The sequence below is a fragment of the Microcebus murinus genome, chromosome 14 (genome assembly GCF_040939455.1).
Source record: "Microcebus murinus isolate Inina chromosome 14, M.murinus_Inina_mat1.0, whole genome shotgun sequence".
NCBI classification, from domain to species: Eukaryota; Metazoa; Chordata; class Mammalia; order Primates; family Cheirogaleidae; genus Microcebus; species Microcebus murinus.
In genome coordinates, this window is record NC_134117.1 from 78922579 (window position 1) to 78941260 (window position 18682).

Here is an 18682-nt window from a genome sequence, read left to right on the forward strand (position 1 = left end):
AGGATCTCACCAGGCTGAAATCAAGTTGCCAGCTGGGGCGGCAATCTCAGCTAAAGCTCAGAGTCCTTTTTCAAGCTTGCTGTTGACAGAATCCAGTTCTTGGAGATCGAATGACTGAGGCCCTCAGTAACTGAGAAAGAATGAAAGGCCAGTGGAGTCTTTCCCTGCAAGTTCCATGTAGTCACACCCTGATGGCAAAAACCAGGGCAGCCACTTTAGCCAGAACCAACCAAAGTACCGACACCCTCAGGAAGGAAAACTCTCTACCTATCCTGAACCTGTCCATCAGGAGAGGCGTTGCTGATTGGACACCTGTGTGGTGCAGACAATGGTGTCTCGCTGCAGACGGGAGGAGAGGCTTTCCAGGGAGGCAGGAAGGCCAGTCCTGAGACCTCTGCATAGGATGGGGCACTGTGACTGGGTGGCAGAAACTGGTGCCCAAATGGAAAGACATCCAGGACACAGTAATACTGCACTGGGGGCCATTGGGGCTTCTTGGGGGCCAGGAAAATGGGCCCAGATGCTAAAGGCTGCTGTGTCCTGAGTGAGCCTGCTCTGGCCATTCCCAGTACCACATGGAGAAACCCACACACAGGCTGACGAACACCTGGTTTAAAAACATCTGGAGAGCTTGGTTCCTAGGACCTCTTCAATAAGGATGAGACGCACGGTAAAAAGGAGTCTGGTTTGACAACCCTCTGGCCTCCAAAGTAGGTGGCAGGAATAAGAAAAGCAAAAAACTAAACAGCTCCAAGGCAGACTCTGGACACCATCAGCCCGAGTGGATAGAGGATGCCAGCAGCCAAACTATGCCCACCCTGGGAGACGAGCTGCCTCCAATGTGGCAGATGTGGAACTGCGCATGTACAAGCCCAGGAGCCACGAGGAGCCCCAAGGCCATACGCCAGGCATCTGACCTTGGCCAGGAGGCATGCAAGTTTTCTATCCACCTTTGGGTCACAAGGTTGGGATGAGAAATGAATGGCCATGCAAAAGCCCCATATCTCCTGTTCTTAGAATCTTAGCGGGCAGTAACCAGAGAGGACTTGAATGGAAGACCACCCAATATTACCTGGTCCCATACACTTGGGGCACCTATTCACCCCAACAGAGCCAACCAACTATCTATCCTTTCTTCTGAAACAGGAGCTCAACTTCTTCCTAACACCAGAAAAGAAATGGCCCTTTCACCTGGAGCCCCGTGCCCTGCTGGGTGTCCCCGCAGACAAGGGACAGCCAGAGTGTGTCCGTGTGCTGGAGCCCCTGCTCCAGACACAGTGTGGTGCACCCGGTCGCTCTGGAGTTTACACGCACACAGGCAAAACAAGCAGAGATATGTCTACATACAAATACACACACACATAAATACTTGGGGAAACATTTGTATTCTCAAAAAATGTTTTTAGAGACAGAGTCTTGCTCTGTCACCCAGGCTGGAGTAAAGTGGTGTGATCATAACTCACTGCAGCCTCGAACTCCTGGCCCCCAGCAGTCCTCCTATTGCCCAGGCTGGTCTTGAACTCCTGGCCTCAAACAACCCTTTCAACCTTGGTGCCCGGAACTGTTGGGATCACAGGTGTGAGCCACTGCTCTTGGCCTTGGGAGGCTTTCAAAAGTTTAATCGGAGAGTACTTATTGAAAAGTTCCCTCAAAGCCAACTTAATAGAGCCTAAATAGCTAGTCATTATTCTTGATACACTGTGCGCAAATCGTTAGGTCGAGTATCATAAGAATAAAACTTATTTGGCAAATAAATTGGTGTTACTATGATTTATCTTTAGCAGAAATGGGGAACTGAAGAGAAACAAATTATATTTCAAAGGAAAACTATAGTACACCTGTGATTAGATTCTAGCCCTGCTCATTGTTTTGGAGTTTTTATCATTTACCTGCAATTTGGACTGAATTCTGAATTCTTTCCCGGCTCCAAGGCTCCAAATTAATGTTCCCTGCCCCCCTCCCCTATTCCAGCGAGTGTTCCAGCGACTGACTGGGGAAAGAACCGAGCGGCACACAGAGGGTCAGAGAATCAGCCTTTATTTCACCAGTGGGCTCAGAGGGGCATGCTGCCAAATTCTGAGCACTGCTTGTTCTCCTCCAGTTTTATACACTTCTTGGGGTTACACACAACCAATCAACTATGAGCATGAGGAGTTGCCCAATCAGTGGTGGGATTCAAAAGCATCCAACCAGCAACAAGCTTTTCATATCCAATCCACAGTGAGTTCAGCCGTGGGGCACCAGGATGGAGGTTTTTCCCTATCACCCCCCATTTTTATGACTCAGACTAAAAGAAATTGCTACTACCTTTTTTCTGGGGCCCTGAAAGCTAAAGCTTATCTATAAACAAACTACAGGTAAGAAAAATCTGTCAGATGTCCACTGCCTACTTCCACTGTAACTGGAGATGCTTTCAGTCTGACACCGAGACACCTCACCTGACTGCCTCCCAGTCCCCAAGGAGACGGGTCAGTCTTTGTTTGCCTCCTGTTTGGGGCTCTGTCTGCAATGCCATCTCCTGAAATGAGGCACAACTGTGTCACTGGACTGGCGTACTCCCATAAATGGGAGACGAATTGAGCGCAGACTTTTGCCACTTGGCTATGAACTTGATTTTTCTCCCCCCAGCTGCCAACTCAGTTTTCAGTGTGTGAAATTTCTAGGGAAGTTCAGACAAGGGAATGTTAGGGCTCAGAAGCTGATACCTGAAAGACAGCACTCTGACATGCTAACTGAAAAAGAAGCCACAGGCCCTCTCTGTCCTTCCCTCGCCCTGCTCTCAGCCCTCTGGGTCCCAAGGCGCAGTTAAAGCTGTTCTCCGGAAGTTCCTAATCTGCCTGAAGCCCAAACCTGCCAAAGAAAGAAACACTCGCCTCTGGCCCCTTCCCTGAGTTTTCACTGATTGAACTTGTATTGCAGAAAGAAAGACTGAAGTCTTGAACAAACCTGAACAGACTTGTCACAAGCCATTTTCCACTCTGCAAGCCTAACAGACTTTGTCTTAGGCCACTGTATGTTCTTCAAGTCCAGTGAATTCCCTTAGAAAGCATTTACTACCCCCCTAAAATCATCTGCCCTTCCTCCCCTCCTTTTTCCCATGAAGAAGGGTATATAAGCATCTGTACCCGCTGGAGTATCGGGCAATCACTCTGTGACTCTCCTTGTGCATGCTTGCTGATCTGTTTGCTATTTTTCCTATTTATATGCCTTTTGTCAGCTGATTTTTCAGCAAATCTTTAGATTGCAAAGGGGAAGTTTTCCCTTTGGCCCCTACAGGGATCGTAAGTGTGATCTATGTCGGTGGGTTATGGGCAACATCAATGCACTGGTTTATACTTTATTTTCAATACTTCTTTTTCTTTTTAAGATGGGGTCTCACTGTGTCACCCACGCTGGAGTGCAGTGGCACAATGGTAGCTCTCTGCAACCTCAAACTCCTGGGCTCAAGTGATACACCCACTTTAGCCTTCCAAGTAGGTGGGACCACAGGCAGATGCCACCATACCTGCCCTGTGTATACTTTAAATGTTGTATTTACCAATATTCTACTCTGAGCAGGCGTTACCTTTTAAAATCAATAAAACTGAAGTTGGGAGATTTGTTTTTGGTTCTGGCATATTTTTGTTTTTTATTTTCATTTTAATCAAAAGATACTGGGGCAGATCTGATATAGAAGGGAATTTAAAAAGGAAGAAAGCCTTTAAACCCTGTTTCTTTCTCAACAAGGAAGCCTCAGAACTTCATGCTTTTGCCCACCACCTGAAAACAAGTGGCCTTGCCCCCAGAGGTGTTGCAGATCCTACAGACTTCCCTGACATTTTCCCCACGCACCCCAGGGTGAGGACAGATAGGGAAACTCTTTCTATAAGAACACTTTTCCCTGTCTCACTTCAGGAGAGTGAAGTAGCAGGCGTGGTGCCTGCTCGCAGCAGAGCAGAGCCTCAGGACCTGGGGTGCCGCCGGTGTCCAAATGGGAAGTGACTATTTTATCTACTCTTCCCATGACTAAGCTGTGATTGGCTTCCTTCCCACGAATGCACAGGGAGCAACACCAGTGCGCAAGCCCGTGCAGGGCAGAGGAGGACAGCGCAGTTACTGAGAGCCTCCAAGGAGCCAGGCACCCATGACCTTTGCAGTGGCCCTCTGCCACCTCCCTGTCCCTGTGTATCCTCCAGATGCGCACAGTGAGCCTCGGAGAGGGGTAAGCTTGTCCAAGAGAGTCCCAAATTCCAACGTGTGTGTTTTCTTTCGTCACACTACCTGACCTCAATGAGAAGCAAACGAGGCAGAGGAAGATCTTGCCCTGGGCTCTCTGGTTCCTAAGTCTCAAGAGTTGCTGAGTGTCAGGAACAGACAAGACAAGCCCGGTCTCCCTGTGCAGGAGCTGCGTGTCTCCGGCAAGGCAACTCAGCGGCCAAGGAGGTGATAAAGTGCACACTCCGCACACATGTGCAGAGACACGCGTGCCCAGAGCACCGCCTGGCAACAGGCACTGCCAGGCCATACTTGAAGTTGCTGCCTCTCTAAGTCCTCACAGCACATGCCTGCCCAGCCCCTGCCTCTCCGTGCTGTGTCTCCAGGGCTTTCCTCAGAGGTTGCTGCACACTCCCTGCAGCTAGGTCCCTCTGCGGCCCACAGTCAGATCGCCATGTTGTTGTCATTTTTATTTCTAGAATTTCTCTGTTTTCCCATAGCTATCCTGTTCCTTCTTGTGGATTCCATTCCTCTTTTTATCTTTCCTCACACTTAAACTGCTTATACAGCAGGCATGCTGAGACTTCACTATTATCTTTGGTTTCCTGGGTGTACTTTTTGTTGTCATTGGGTTTCCTTTCAGGGCTTGCATTTTCGTCTAGGAGCTCGTTTTCAGCGGGTTTTTCTCCGTGCACACCGCTGTGCGGCAGCCGCATGTCTCTGCACAAGCCCCAGGGGCTTGCTGGTCCCACAGAACAGCTCTGTTCATAGGTCCTGGCCTCCCACGGCGTGCGGCCTTGTACTTCCAGTTTCTCACAGTGATTCTCTTCCAGCCACAGCCCTGAGAAAGAAGCTGACTCAGCTCCAGGGCCATGTCTACTGCTGAATGGATGGATGGGTGAGTATATGGATGGGTGGATGGACAGACAGAGAAAGAGAAGATTGTTCCCTGTGCTCTTTCATATCTCTGTGTTTTCCCACATGCTGTTTCCTTTGCCTAGATTGCCCTTCCCCCACTCTCCACCCAGCTAACTCCTATCCATCCTTTAAGATTCGCTGACAGGTCCCCTCTTCCAGCAAGCTCTCCATAGTAGCCAGGCTAAGTGTCCTGCTTCTTGCTCCTGTAGGGCCCGGGCATCTGTCCGCAGTAGCCCTTACTGCTCCTCTGTGCTGTGTGTGGCCCTCGCCTTCAGGCTTGGGGTCTCTAAGGGCAGCACCCGGCCTGCCTCCATCTGTCCCTGCTGTCTGCCGTGGAACAGGAGCACAGGTAATTGTTAATGACATTAGAACAAAAGTAGAAGTGATGGCAACATGTGTGCCCTGTTTCAAAGAAAGACGAGGCAGGTGGGAGACACGCGATGAGCGGAGGAGGAGTCCTTCCGGCTACTACTCACGCCCTGGAGCTCCAGAAAGAGGACAGGCCAGACAGGCCCCTCAGGTGACAGCAGCACGTTTGCCACAAGCCCAGCAGGCCAACATCGCAGCTCCTGAGGTGTCCACAGGGGTGGATTCCTTCCACAGAAAGAGGTTGGGAACACAACAGCCAGCTCCGACCAGAACGTCCACCAGCCAAAGCCAGGTGTGCGCGTGTTTGGTGAAGGGAAGGCACGCCAGGAAGACTGGAGCTGGGGCTGGAGCTGGGGAAGCCCATGCCATCAGCTCGGGTTGCACCTTTGTCAGTGAACTCACAGCCTGGACAGATTGTGGAAGGGCATGGAAAGGGAGCGATCAAAACAGCTGTTGCAGATGCAGCCTACGTGACAGTCAGGCCTCTGGGACCAGGACTGTCTGGGGGCTGCATCTTCCATCCAGGAGCCACTGCCCAGCTCCAGTCTCTGACACGGGGTAGGCCGGAGAGGAAACCAGACGAAGGACGATGTCACCGTGCAGCCGTGTCTTCGCTGAGGTTGATACAACCATATTGGCCAAAGCCGGCAGCCAGCCTGGGGCCTCAGCTTGCAAGTTTGATTGTTTTCATAATGCAAAAATATTATTTATCCAGGCCGGGCATGGTGGCTCACACCTGTTATCCTAGCACTCTGGGAGGCTGACAGGGGAGGATCGCTCAAGATCAGGAGTTCAAGATCAGCCTGAGCAAGAGTGAGACCCTGTGTCTACTAAAAATAGAAAGAAACTGGCTGGAAAACTAAAAATATATAGAAAAAATTATCCAGGCATGGTGGCGCATGCCTGTAGTCCCAGCTACTCAGAAGGCTGAGGCAGCAGGATTGCTTGAGCCCAGGAGTTTGAGGTTGCTGTGAGCTAGGCTGATGCCACAGCACTCACTCTAGCCTGGGCAACAAAGTGAGACTCTGTCTCAAAAAAAAATATATATATATATATTTTTTATATATATTATAAAATTATAATAAATACTAAATAAATAATAAATTTATTTATAAAAATTATTTATTTATAATAAATAAATAATAAATTATATATATATATAATTTATCCTGACTTGAGGTTTTGCCATACCTCACGTCCTTTGGGCTCCACTGTGTGTCTGGCACCTACTTTGGTCACTGCATCAGTGAGGTGGAAAGCGCCAGGCGCCGGGTCGGGGCTGCTTGCCGCCTCCCTGCCACTCCACACCCCGAGGGCACGGCACGGTGCTGTGTGGGGCCGGCTAGAGGCCACGGCGGGCGCGTGCTGCTGGGGCTGGGCCTCCAGTGCTGTGAAGCCAGCCCCACAGTGGAGGGACCAGGTGCAGGGACCTGCCCAGCTGTGTCCAGGGATCAGAGGATGGTGGTTCCGTGAGGAGTAGAATTTCATTCTTAAAAATACGTTCTATATAAGCATCCCTGGCTTTAAGGAAGGAAAAAAGAGGATTGTGTGAGGGACTATAAAATGCAATGAGACTTAATTATTCAATAATTGTTCCAAATTCTTGAACATGACAATTGCGTAACGATATGATTGGCTGTTGCTGTGCGCCAATGTGGCAGCATAAACTCCAGAACAGTGTGTCTTCATGAGGTCAGCCCTGGAGGGAGCTCGCTGGCACCCTGCCAATTGAGGGGTGGTATTGGCGCCTTGAGAGTGTCAGACAAAGGTCACAGCCAAGACCACACGGTGGGCTCAGGGCAGAGTGAGCTGGGAACGCTCAGGGGTCGCCTGTCCGTGTTCTGCATCTGTCCTTTCCAAGTGGCTCCCAGCATCCTTCCTTGTGAGTGGCAAGAAGACAGACCAAACCCAACAGAGGCAGATGGCCCAAACAGAAAGAACCTGGGACCCTGCACATTATAGAGCCACCAGGCCCTGGAGCTGGAGGTGAGGTGAGTCCTCCCAGTTCAGAGGATTGGGACTGGAATGGGAACTACTCCAGGGGAGTGACAGCAGTTCCAGTGTGGGAGGGAGCCGGCCCAGCCAACACACCAGCCTGGGCATGAGCACGCAAGATGCTGCGGCAGCAGCCACCTGTGGGAGGTCTCTTCTCGCCAAGAACATAAGCAGCTTCCCCTGGTAGGAAGGGGCGGTTGTCTGAGGCCTGGGGTGGTGCTGGCTTTATGTCATGCTCCTACGGGCACACACTGAGGTTTCGTTCAGAGCCTGGACCTCGGCTTGTGCTGAATTCTGCCTTTGATTCTTTGGGATCAAAGGGAAAATAAAGTCGCACAGGTTGACAAAATCAACCTTTGTTCCCGTTGCTGAGTCCATCTCTCTGTCCTCTCACTCAGGTGCAGGCCCTTGGTGCCCCAGAAGCTTCAGCTAGGGCACCCAGCTTGAGGGCTGAGAAGCGCTTGGGGTGGGGCCCTGACAAAGCAAGTGCAGCCTTGACACATCCATGCCCGTCTTCCATCACGCCTCTCTCTGAGTCTCCAAGGCCCCAACGTGGCTTGTGGGGAGCCCAAGGAGCCACGTCCCCTCCTGGCTCCAGCCAACTTCCAGGACACAGACGGGGTAGTGTCTGCTGGGCCAGGCCTCCCCAGCGGCACCAAGGGTCCCCAACGCAAGAACAGACTCAATACCCGGAGGGGAACCAGTGGAACTGCAGCTCCCGCCTGACACAAACACACACACACACACACACCCTTGCCCTCTGGCCTGGCCCTACAGTTCCCTCCTGGAGGCTCTGCCCCCATTGCTGCCCTGCCTAGAGCAGTGTGCTTTCCTCCCAGACCTGCCCCAGAGGCCGCTTGGCCACAGAGCTCTTCCTGACCCTTCCCTGACATCCCCTGCTCCATCTCCACTGTGCCTCTGAGTCCCACCTGCATCATCTGTGTCCTTCCACACTGAGCTCTGCAGAGCAGGATGTGTGATAGACATGCTCACACATACACACACTCAGACATATGCATAGACACTCTCACACATACACTGACACACACAACACCCCTGAGAACACTGTTTTGCAGAAACAGGTTATCAAGTGATCCATAAAGGCTTTATGAATGTAAAAGCTTCTGCACAGCCAAAGAAATAATCACTGAGGCTTTGGTCTGGCCTGATCTCATGTCCAGGAATAGCTGCTGCAGCTCCAGGCATCACACATAGAGAAGATGACACTCAAGTGTTGTTCAGAGTCTGTTTCCTCCTGTAGATCTTAATTTCTCAATGGCAGCTCTCCTACGTAGTCCCCTGGCAGAACATTCTCCCATCTCATTGGCCAAATAACAGCCAAGCCAAACTCTGGTACAGGACTGTAATTATCTGAATCAACTATGGCTCTCAGCCCAGCAGGGTGTGTTCTTTGAAACAGTTTTATTGAGATACAATTCACCCATCCACAGTGGGAGGTTCAGTGGTTCTTAGTGTATTCACAGAATTGTACAGCCATCTCCACACCGCAGCCAATTTGAGAACATTTTCATCATTTCAAAAGGAAATTCTCTCAATCCCCTGGCAACCACTAATCTGCTTTCTGTCTCTGGACTCGCCTACTCTGGACTTTTCCCATAAATGGAATCATACCCCATAGAGCCTTTTGTGTCTGGCTTCTTTCACTTGAAAAAAATTTTAAGGCTGGTCCACATTGCAGTATGTATGAGAATTTCATTCCTTTTTATGGCTGAATAATATCCCATTGTATGGATAGACTATAGTATTATTTTATCTATTTATTTTTAGAGACAAGGTCTCTGTGTTGCCCAGGCTGAGCTCAAACTCCTGGGCCCAAGCGATCTTCCCACCTCAGCTTCCTGCAAACCTGGCACTACAGGCATCTGCCACCGCACATGGCTGGACAGACCATATTTTGTTCATCCATTCATCTGTTGATGGGCATCTGGGTTGTTTCCTTCTTTTGGCTATTGTGAATAATGCTGCTGTGAACATCCCTATAACAGTTTTTGCTTTGACATGTTTCTAATTCTTTTGGGAACACACCAAGGAATTGCTGGGTCATAGAGCGTCTTCATGTTTAACCTCTTGAGGAGCTGCCAGGCTGTTTTCCAACCTGGCTGCACCATTTTACATTCCCACCAGGAGTGAAGGAGGGTTCCAGTTTCTCCCCTTATTATTGTCTGTTTTTTATTATAGCTGCCTCAGTGGGTATAAAGTGGTGTTGTGGCAAGTGCACAGCTAGTGTTACAGCTCTTGACTGGGGAAAGAACCAAGCGGCACACGAAGACTCGGAGAACAGCCTTTTATTCAGCCAGCAGGCTCAGTACAGAAAGTGTCACAGCTGTCTTCCCTTCTTCTGATCTTCTGCCCCCCTTCCTTGTTCTCCTCCTGCTTTTATACCCTTGGTAGGGCTCCAAAAGCATCCAATCAACTACAAGCTTTAACATCCAATCAGCAACAGTGGGATGCAAAAATTACCCAATCAGGATCACGCGAGCAGCACGCCAGGATGACAGGAGGCAGGGGAGCACTGAGCGGGCCTGGACAGTGGATGTCAGTGCCCAGGGCCCAGAAGCAGGTGGCGGCAGTGGGCCCGGGGACATTCCAGCACGTGTGTGTGTGTGGGGGGGGTGGCGGCTGTACCTCGGGGCTGGCCCCAGCAGCGCACCCTCCAACCGGCCATGCACAGCACCGGCCCTGGGAGATGCGGAACGACAGGGAGGTAGCAAGCGGCCGCGCCCCAGCGCCCAACATTTTCTGTCTCAGTGGCACCACATAATGGTTCTGTCAACCTGTCAGATTCTCTTAGCATTATTCATAATGGCCAAAAAGTAGAAACAACTCGTATGTCAACTGATGAATGGAAAGACAGTTGTGGCACTCCACAAGGGGACACTAAGTGACAAGGAATTCCTCTATCTCCCATACTGCCCAGTTCCCTTATTGGGGCAGGACCTCCTGCACAAATTGGGGCCCAGATCACCTATCATCCTGAAGGTGGCACAGACTTGTCATTGGCAGCTGTGCAGTTCCTTGATAATGGCAGTCACCATCCCCAGGGGCAATAGAGGTAGACCTTATTGAAAGAAGAAAAGAAGGAAAAGAGGGGAAAGGAAAGAAAGAAAGAGAAAGGAAAGGGGAGGAAGGGAAGGAAAGGAAAGAGAAAGGAAAGAAGGAAAAGGAAAGAAGGAAAGAGATAAAGAAAAGAAAGAGAAAGGAAAGGAAAGAAAGAGAGAGAGAAGAGAAGAGAAGAAGAGAAGAGAAGAGAAGAGAAGAGAAGAGAAGAGAAGAGAAGAGAAGAGAAGAGAAGAGAAGAGAAGAGAAGAGAAGAGAAGATGGAAGGAAAAAAAGAGAGAGAGAGAAACAAACAAAGTAAAATGTTGTTTAGTTTCCAAATAAATGGAGTGGTGCCTCCATGGCCACTGGGCATGTGGCTGCAAGGTGCATGGGAGAAGCTACTGACCATTGGGTCTACAGAATCCTTACACCGATGGCCACATTTCGGCCATCAAGGGAGGGAACCCCACCCCCTGATTTTTGGCATAACTTCCTGACAGTGTGAGCAGAAGACAATCCCCCTGGACTAGAAGTTGAAAGGGTTCCAGTCATAAGGGAGCTAAAACCCGGAGCACAGCCCATCTGCAAAAGGCAATATCCTATCCCTAGAGAAGCTCGGAAGGAAATCCAAGCTCACCTAGACAGACTTCTTCAGGAAGGCATCCTGAGACAGTCCAGTCCCCGTGGAATACTCCGATGCTCCCAGTAAAGGAACCTGATGGGACTTACCAGCCCATCCAGGATCTCCAGATGGTAAACGAAGCCACGGTCACCCTCCCTCCAGCAGTGCCCAGTCCCACACACTCCCGAGCCACATCCCTGGGGACGCCCAGTGGTTCCGCTGCCCGGGCCTGAGGCGCAGGAGCTGAAGTGAGGACCTGAGCAGGAAGAGGCCTTCCGAGATCTGCAGAATCAGCTGCACCGATCCCCGGCCCTAGGGCTGCCACGTCACACTGGGGACTTCAACCTGTTTGTTAATGATATGACCATGTGGCAGTGGGAGTCCTAACACAGGCCTTAGGACCCTGGCAAAGACTGGTGGCTTATCTGTCCAAGAGCTCGATGTGGTGGCCTCAGGATGGCCCTCCTGTTTAAGGGTAATGGCGGCAATGGCCCCTTCTCAAAGACATGGAAAAGTTCACACTGAGTGGACACACTCGAGCTCACATTCCCCACACAGTCATCGAACTCATCGACAACTTAGGGCACCATTGGTTCTCTAGCAGCCTGTTAGCCCAATACCAAGGACTATCCCGTGATAACCCACAGATAACCCTGGAGGCCGTGCAGAACTTACACCCCACGACCCTCCTGCCCATTGATCCAGGACTCCCAGATGCACGCAGCAGATGCGTCCAGAACGGGCAATGGAAGGCAGGATACGCAGTCACAACTGTGGGCAGTGACAACGGGCCGAACTTTACCGAAGACTTCACGCAGACTTTAACAAGGGCATTGGGGAGTAAGTGGAAGCTCCATACGGCATATAGACCCCAAAGTTCAGGGAAAGTAAAGCGTATGAACCACACCCTCGCAAAGATGTGCCAGGAAACTGGACTACCCTGGGTGGACTTACTCAGCCTAGCTCTACTCAGAGTCAGATGTACCCCGGGGCCATCAGGATATTCAGCCTTTGAGATTCTTTATGGAAGGCCCCCACCTATAATCAGGCTGCTTAAGGAAATATTACCCAATATTACCCAAATAGAAGACACTACAAGCTCAGCTTGTTTCCCTGTCCAAGGTTCTGAACAGAATTTATCACAAGGTTAGAGAAAGAACACCCATAGCAGTGAGGTACCCTGTCCACCCCCCTCACCCGGGAGATTCTGCGTGGGTCAAAGATTGGAGAAAGACGCCACTTGAGCCCACCTGGACAGGCCTCCACACTATAGTCTTAACCACACCCACTGCAGTTAAAATTGCAGAAATAACTTCCTGGGTCCACCACACCCAAGTAAAAAGAGCATCATCTGAAGAGGACTGAGGCACCTGGACAGCAGAGCAGGACCCAAAAGACCCACTACAGGTCCACCTCTGACACAGTGACCTGGCCAGACTGATTTCCTACATCCCTATTGGCTTATCAGGACTATTGGCCCTACTACTGGCCATTGGACTTTACTCCACAGCCCCCAAGACTGGGGAATGGGTAAAAGATTGTGTTTTATCATATTGTATACGGCTATAGCAGGGGTCCTATTTCTAATTTGGGTATTCCTATAGAAAATTAACTTAATACGGGATAAAGGTCATTGACACAAGATGCAACTAATAATCTTAACGTGAGTTTCCTTACGCAAATACATAAATTCTCAAAACCCATGTTCCCATTCTTGTCACAAATATGTAAGGAGGATTGATGACCTGGAAACAGGGCCATATGGGACTCATGAGTTCCAGGCTCTAACCACAGTCCCTACGCCAGAATGTGTCACAAGCCTAAAAAAATGTATCCATGGAACAAAAAAATAGTGGGAACAGCACTTAATAGGAAATACTTGAGGGGGAAGACAAGGAGACATGGCTTGTTGGGCTTATGGAGCAGGGCTCCCAATAAAGCAAGATGCAAATGGAGGGGTGGGCACCCAAAGGCCACTCTCCCCACCTTCCAAAACTCTGCCAGGTCCCTCCAAGAGATAGCCCGGATTGTTAATAGCATACTTAAGGCATTACCTAATCAGACCCAATGCTGGATTTGCTTACCCCTCAATAGGCAACTATACCTGGGGATTCCAATACCCACAGGTTGGAGAGCCCCTGCGCCAGAACCCAACAAAACCCTCCTAGTTGGACCAGTAACAAGGTGTACATCTGGCCAGATCATTTAATGTCACTTGTCTCCTCAGCTCAAGCCTGTAGGCACTCTCCCAGGCAATCTATGCAACAAAAGTCACACCTACAGCTCCAATAGTCTTTCTCCCAGAGAAGGTACATTCTTCCTATGTGGCAAAACTTGTATCTCTGTCTTCTGGGCTGTTGGACCGGGGTCTGTACCCGAATATTCCTGTCCCAGATGTTTTAATCTACAATACTTCCCAAACTGAATCAGCCTTAAACCCTCCCCTAAATGTCTGAAGGAAACACGCAGTCCCTCTGTTCACCCTACTCCTCGCAGGGGCAGGTATTTTGACAAGCATTGGAGCTGGATTTGTGGATTAGGGACCTCACTTACACATTCACCAAAAACTATCCCGGGAACTGGTAAATGACATAGAACGAATAGCAGACTCCATGGCTACCCTCCAGGGTCAACTAAAGTCCTTAGCAGCAGTGACCCTTCAAAACCAGAGAACTCCAGATCTCCTGAGTGCTGAAAAAGGGGGAACCTGGGTATTCCTGGGGGAGGGGTATTGTTATTATGTCACCCAATCAGGGATAGTAACAGAAAAGATAAAAGAACTAAGAGAAAGAGTCCAACAAAAAAGATAAGAAAGCCAAAACTGGGGGTTAGGTCTCAGCTTGGGACAATAGTCTTCTTGTTTACTCCCTCTCGCTGGTCCCTCATAACCATTCTCCTTGTTACTATAGAGCCCTGCGTTACCAGCCAGATCATTAAGTTCATAGAAACTACGGTCACCCGAAGGGCCACAGCCTGCATCATGGCCCTCCAAGTATACTGTCCACTAAACAATTTGGGTGATGCCCGCTAATGCAGTGGTGATCGCACAGCGCATTTAGGGGCATCAAGAGGGGGATGTAACGGAGACTTTTTCCACTCCCCTCCTAGTAGTAGCACAACTGTGTATCTAAGAAACTAAGGAGTTGTTATGGTATGGAGTGTGAGAAAAGACCACTTAAGCCTGAATCGAATCGAATTGTGAGTCTTTATTAGCTGGCCAGTGGCTACTCCTGCCCTGAAAAGAGGCAGGCACAGAGAGCAGTCCCGAGCCGTAAAAGCAGGGAGATTTTATACTACTCCAAGTTGGAGCTACATGACTTTTGGCACACAAGTGGGAACATTATTGCCTCATATTTTCCATGGCTGGGGGGTCCAGGACCAGCCTCAGACCACCTGTTCTGATAACAGTTTGCAAGCATGTGGTTTACAGAAGCAGATAGCATCAGTTAGGTCAGAGGGTACATTCTTTCCTAGGGTTAGGCAAGCACAGTAAAATTTTAACTACATGCAGCTGGACAAGGTAAACAATCAGTGACAGTTAATTACTTTGTTTTTTAATTTACAAAGTACAGATTTTTCCTTAAGAGTAAAGTTACAAAGCACAAGTTTTCATCAAGAGGACGAGGGTCCCATGGTCAGCAGTCAGCTGGGCCTCAACACAGCAACCTTTCGCTAGACTTCAATTGTGCGCAACTGCAAAGCAACTATAGAGTAACATGTGACTAGACCGTGAGACCAGAGCTTTAGCAGACTTTGTAACCATTTGCTTCCATATTGTATAAAAGCCCCCATGTTTAGACCTCATGTTGCTCAGAATTTGGAGGCGAGACCGCTGTGAGCCCGCTGGCGAAATAAAAGCCTGTTTTGCAGTACTCTCGTGTGGCTCTCGGTTTGTTTCCTGGTCCAGTTTGCTGTAACAGAGTGGCTGGTTTGGGAGCTGCTTGCCTGTCTCTGGCTTTTTCTTTTCCCTTCCCCCACCCATTCCTGCCGCCCCATAACCCTCATCCTTTCCCGCATACCCCCATCCACTGGGCCTGGGGGCTCCTGGGTCCCTGCAGCCAGTTACTGGGGGAGAGAGGTCGAGGGGCACCCAGATGGGTGGTGGAGAGATGGGGCTCCTCACTGGGTTCCAGGGGCCCTGGGGTGCCTTAACAGGATTACTATTCCCATGGCACTGGCCTGGCCGGGTCGGCCCATTGGCTGTCCCGCTGTCCGCGGCAACCTGTCTTTTGGAAAGCGCTGGGGGATGGGGTACAGCATTTCTAGATGTGGGGGAGGATTTGTCGCAGGCAGTGAATGGTCTGGGGCGTGGGTGGACAGCCAAGACTGCACAGTCCTGGCAAAAACCCAGGACGCAGCGCTCTAGCTCGGCCCCGCAGCGCTCCGGGGACTCCTGGACGTGGCCGCCCTTGCCATCCTCGCTCTCACCCTTGCCTCCCTCCTTCCCAGCCTCCATCGTTTTTAATTCGGGTATTTAACTGCCCAATTTCATCCATCTACCTGCATTTTGATGCAGAGAAAGATAGGAAATGAGGCTATTGAATTAAATACGAATTAAGACTAATCTCTAGCTTTTACGCCCCACTCCTCTCCTTTCATTCCTTTTTATTTTCTGCTCTGTTGCCCAGGCTCGAGTGCAATGGCGTCATCATAGATCATTGAAACCTCAAACTCATGGGCTGAAGCGATCCTCCTGCCTCAGCTTCCCGAGTAGCTCTGACTAGAGGTGCCCACCTTGATAACCAGCTAATTTTTCTATGTCAGTCCCATTTAAAACAAAAACAAAACACACATAAAAAAGAAAGGCTTTAAATGTTGCGTCAATGTGTCGGAGAACCGTCTTTATTTTTCCACGGCAGGCTCAGCACACCTGGTGTCACAGCTCTCTTCGGGTCCTCCGATCTTCCGACCCTTCCGCCCCCTTCCTTGTTCTCCTCCTGTTTTTATGCCCTTGGTAGGACTCAAAAAGCGTCCAATCAACTACAGGCTTTAACTTCCAGTCAAAAATAGTGAGATTCAGGAAGAGAGCGGTTACCGCCATGATAGAACAGCAGAAGCGTAAAGGTCCGGAGTTGCCGCTGGTCCCAGTTAAGCGGCAGCGGCATGAGTTGCTATTGGGAGCGGCGGGGTCGGGCCCGGGAGCGGGGCAGCAGCAGGCGACGCCGGGAGCTCTGCTGCAAGCGGGACCTCCAAGGTGTTCCTCCCTTCAAGCCCCAATCATGCTGCTCTCAGGACATGAAGGGGAAGTATACTGCTGCAAGTTTCACCCCAATGGATCCACCTTAGCATCTGCAGGATTTGACCGACTGATACTATTGTGGAATGTCTATGGTGACTGTGATAACTATGCCACATTGAAGGGACACAGTGGAGCAGTGATGGAACTGCATTATAACACAGACGGCAGTATGCTCTTCTCAGCATCCACCGATAAAACTGTGGCAGTGTGGGATAGTGAAACAGGCGAGAGAGTTAAAAGGCTAAAGGGGCATACTTCCTTCGTGAATTCCTGTTATCCAGCTAGGAGGGGCCCCCAGCTTGTCTGCACTGGCAGTGATGATGGTACAGTTAAGCTTTGGGACATCCGGAAGAAAGCAGCCATTCAGACATTTCAGAATACATACCAGGTGTTAGCTGTGACCTTCAATGATACAAGTGATCAGATTATTTCTGGTGGAATAGACAACGATATCAAGGTTTGGGACCTGCGCCAAAATAAGCTGACTTACACCATGAGAGGCCATGCGGATTCAGTGACTGGCCTGAGTTTAAGTTCTGAAGGCTCTTATCTCTTGTCCAATGCAATGGACAATACAGTTCGTGTCTGGGATGTCAGGCCATTTGCCCCCAAGGAGAGGTGTGTAAAGATATTTCAAGGAAATGTACACAACTTTGAAAAGAATCTTCTGAGATGTTCTTGGTCACCCGATGGAAGCAAAATAGCAGCTGGCTCAGCTGACAGGTTTGTGTATGTGTGGGATACCACCAGCAGGAGAATATTGTATAAGCTGCCGGGCCATGCTGGCTCCATCAATGAAGTGGCTTTCCACCCCGACGAGCCTATCATTCTCTCAGCATCCAGTGACAAGAGACTATACATGGGTGAGATTCAGTGAAGATACGGGGTGGAAGACTACAAGGCTGCTTGACGGTGAGACCTCAGACGGCACAAGTGGCGTCACATGTTGCCCAGGCGAGCATCCTCCCTTGAGATGACCGTCATGAACAAGAAACAGGAGGCAGTGGCCATATTCCAAAAAACACTTCTATCCCATTTCACCAGGAAGCTCCCAGTGGCCTCTAAAAACCACCTGTCAGATTTCAGGGACTTTTTTTTTTAAATATGTTTTCTTCAAAGGGACAGATATTGATTGGTTTGTAGTTTCCTGTTTTCTAATCCAGGCCGAAGACAGGGAATATGACAAATCTGTTGGTTGGGATTTTTTTTTTTTTCAGCATCTGGCTTGTATGATATGTTCTTTCTGTGTTTCTTTGAGTCATTTTATATTAAAAGCCAAATAGATGTCTTTTTACAAGAAAAAAAAAATAGTGAGATTCAAAAATTACCCAATCGGGATCACGCGAGCAGCGTGGCCGTAATCTAGGGTGCAGCATGTGGGCCCAGCCGCATTCCGCACGCGGCCGGGCGGCTCTCTGCTGCGGGGCGGCCCGCGGCCCCCTCCAACTGGCCACGCGCAGCGCTGGCCCACGGAGAGGCACGGCCACGGGGAGGCGGCTAGCAGCCGTGTCCTGGCGCCCGGCATTTTCCGTATCCTAAATACTATAAAATTATCACATACTTAAAACTTCATTTGCCATTATAGAAAGACAAATTTAAACATGAAATTACTGTACCCACCAGATTAGCAACCATCAAATCTTGAAAATGTATTGTATTCGTGAGAGGGTTAGGGAAATGGTACTTTCCTTCATTACTGATAAGAATGTTATTTGGAGGATGGTTTGGCAAAATTTATCTGAATTACAATTCCACATGCCCTTTGATCCACAGGCTGTATTTTTTTTTTTTTTTGGAGTGTATCCTATGACTATACTGGTATGAAGTCATATAATGATGTTTATTACAGCAGTTTCCAATAAAAAATTACCAAAAACAGCAGAGGTTGATTAAACAAATTATAGTATAGTCACAATAAAATCTAACACTGCTGTTAAAAATTACTGATTTTTTTCTTAAGCTATATTAAATACATATAAAATAAAATAAAGACCAGTCTAAGACAAAAGCTAGAGAAGTGGGAAAAATACATAGGATTTTGCACGTTCCTAGAGATTTTCTGGAAGTGTACACAAGAAACTTACTAACTGTTGGAGTGTTTGGAGAGGACTTTGGCTGGGGGTCTGGAGTAGTATAGAGATTTATTTTCATCATTAACCATTTTGTACTATTTTATTTTTATCAAGTGTGTGCATGGCTTTTCTTGCCTTTTAATATTTTTTTATTTTATGTACATTTAAGTTTTTTAAATTTTAAAATAATCATAGATTCACAGGAATTGTGAA

The 18682-nt window shown here is 49.2% G+C and overlaps 1 protein-coding gene across 1 annotated transcript; it reads left to right on the forward strand.

Annotated features, from left to right (window-relative positions):
- The first annotated feature begins 16183 nt into the window (after window positions 1-16183).
- Window positions 16184-17692, forward strand: LOC142875597 (U5 small nuclear ribonucleoprotein 40 kDa protein). Its single transcript, XM_076010332.1, has one exon. The coding sequence runs from the start codon at window positions 16198-16200 to the stop codon at window positions 17272-17274; it is 1077 nt and encodes a 358-aa protein (XP_075866447.1). The 5' UTR covers window positions 16184-16197; the 3' UTR covers window positions 17275-17692.
- Window positions 17693-18682: the final 990 nt, after the last annotated feature.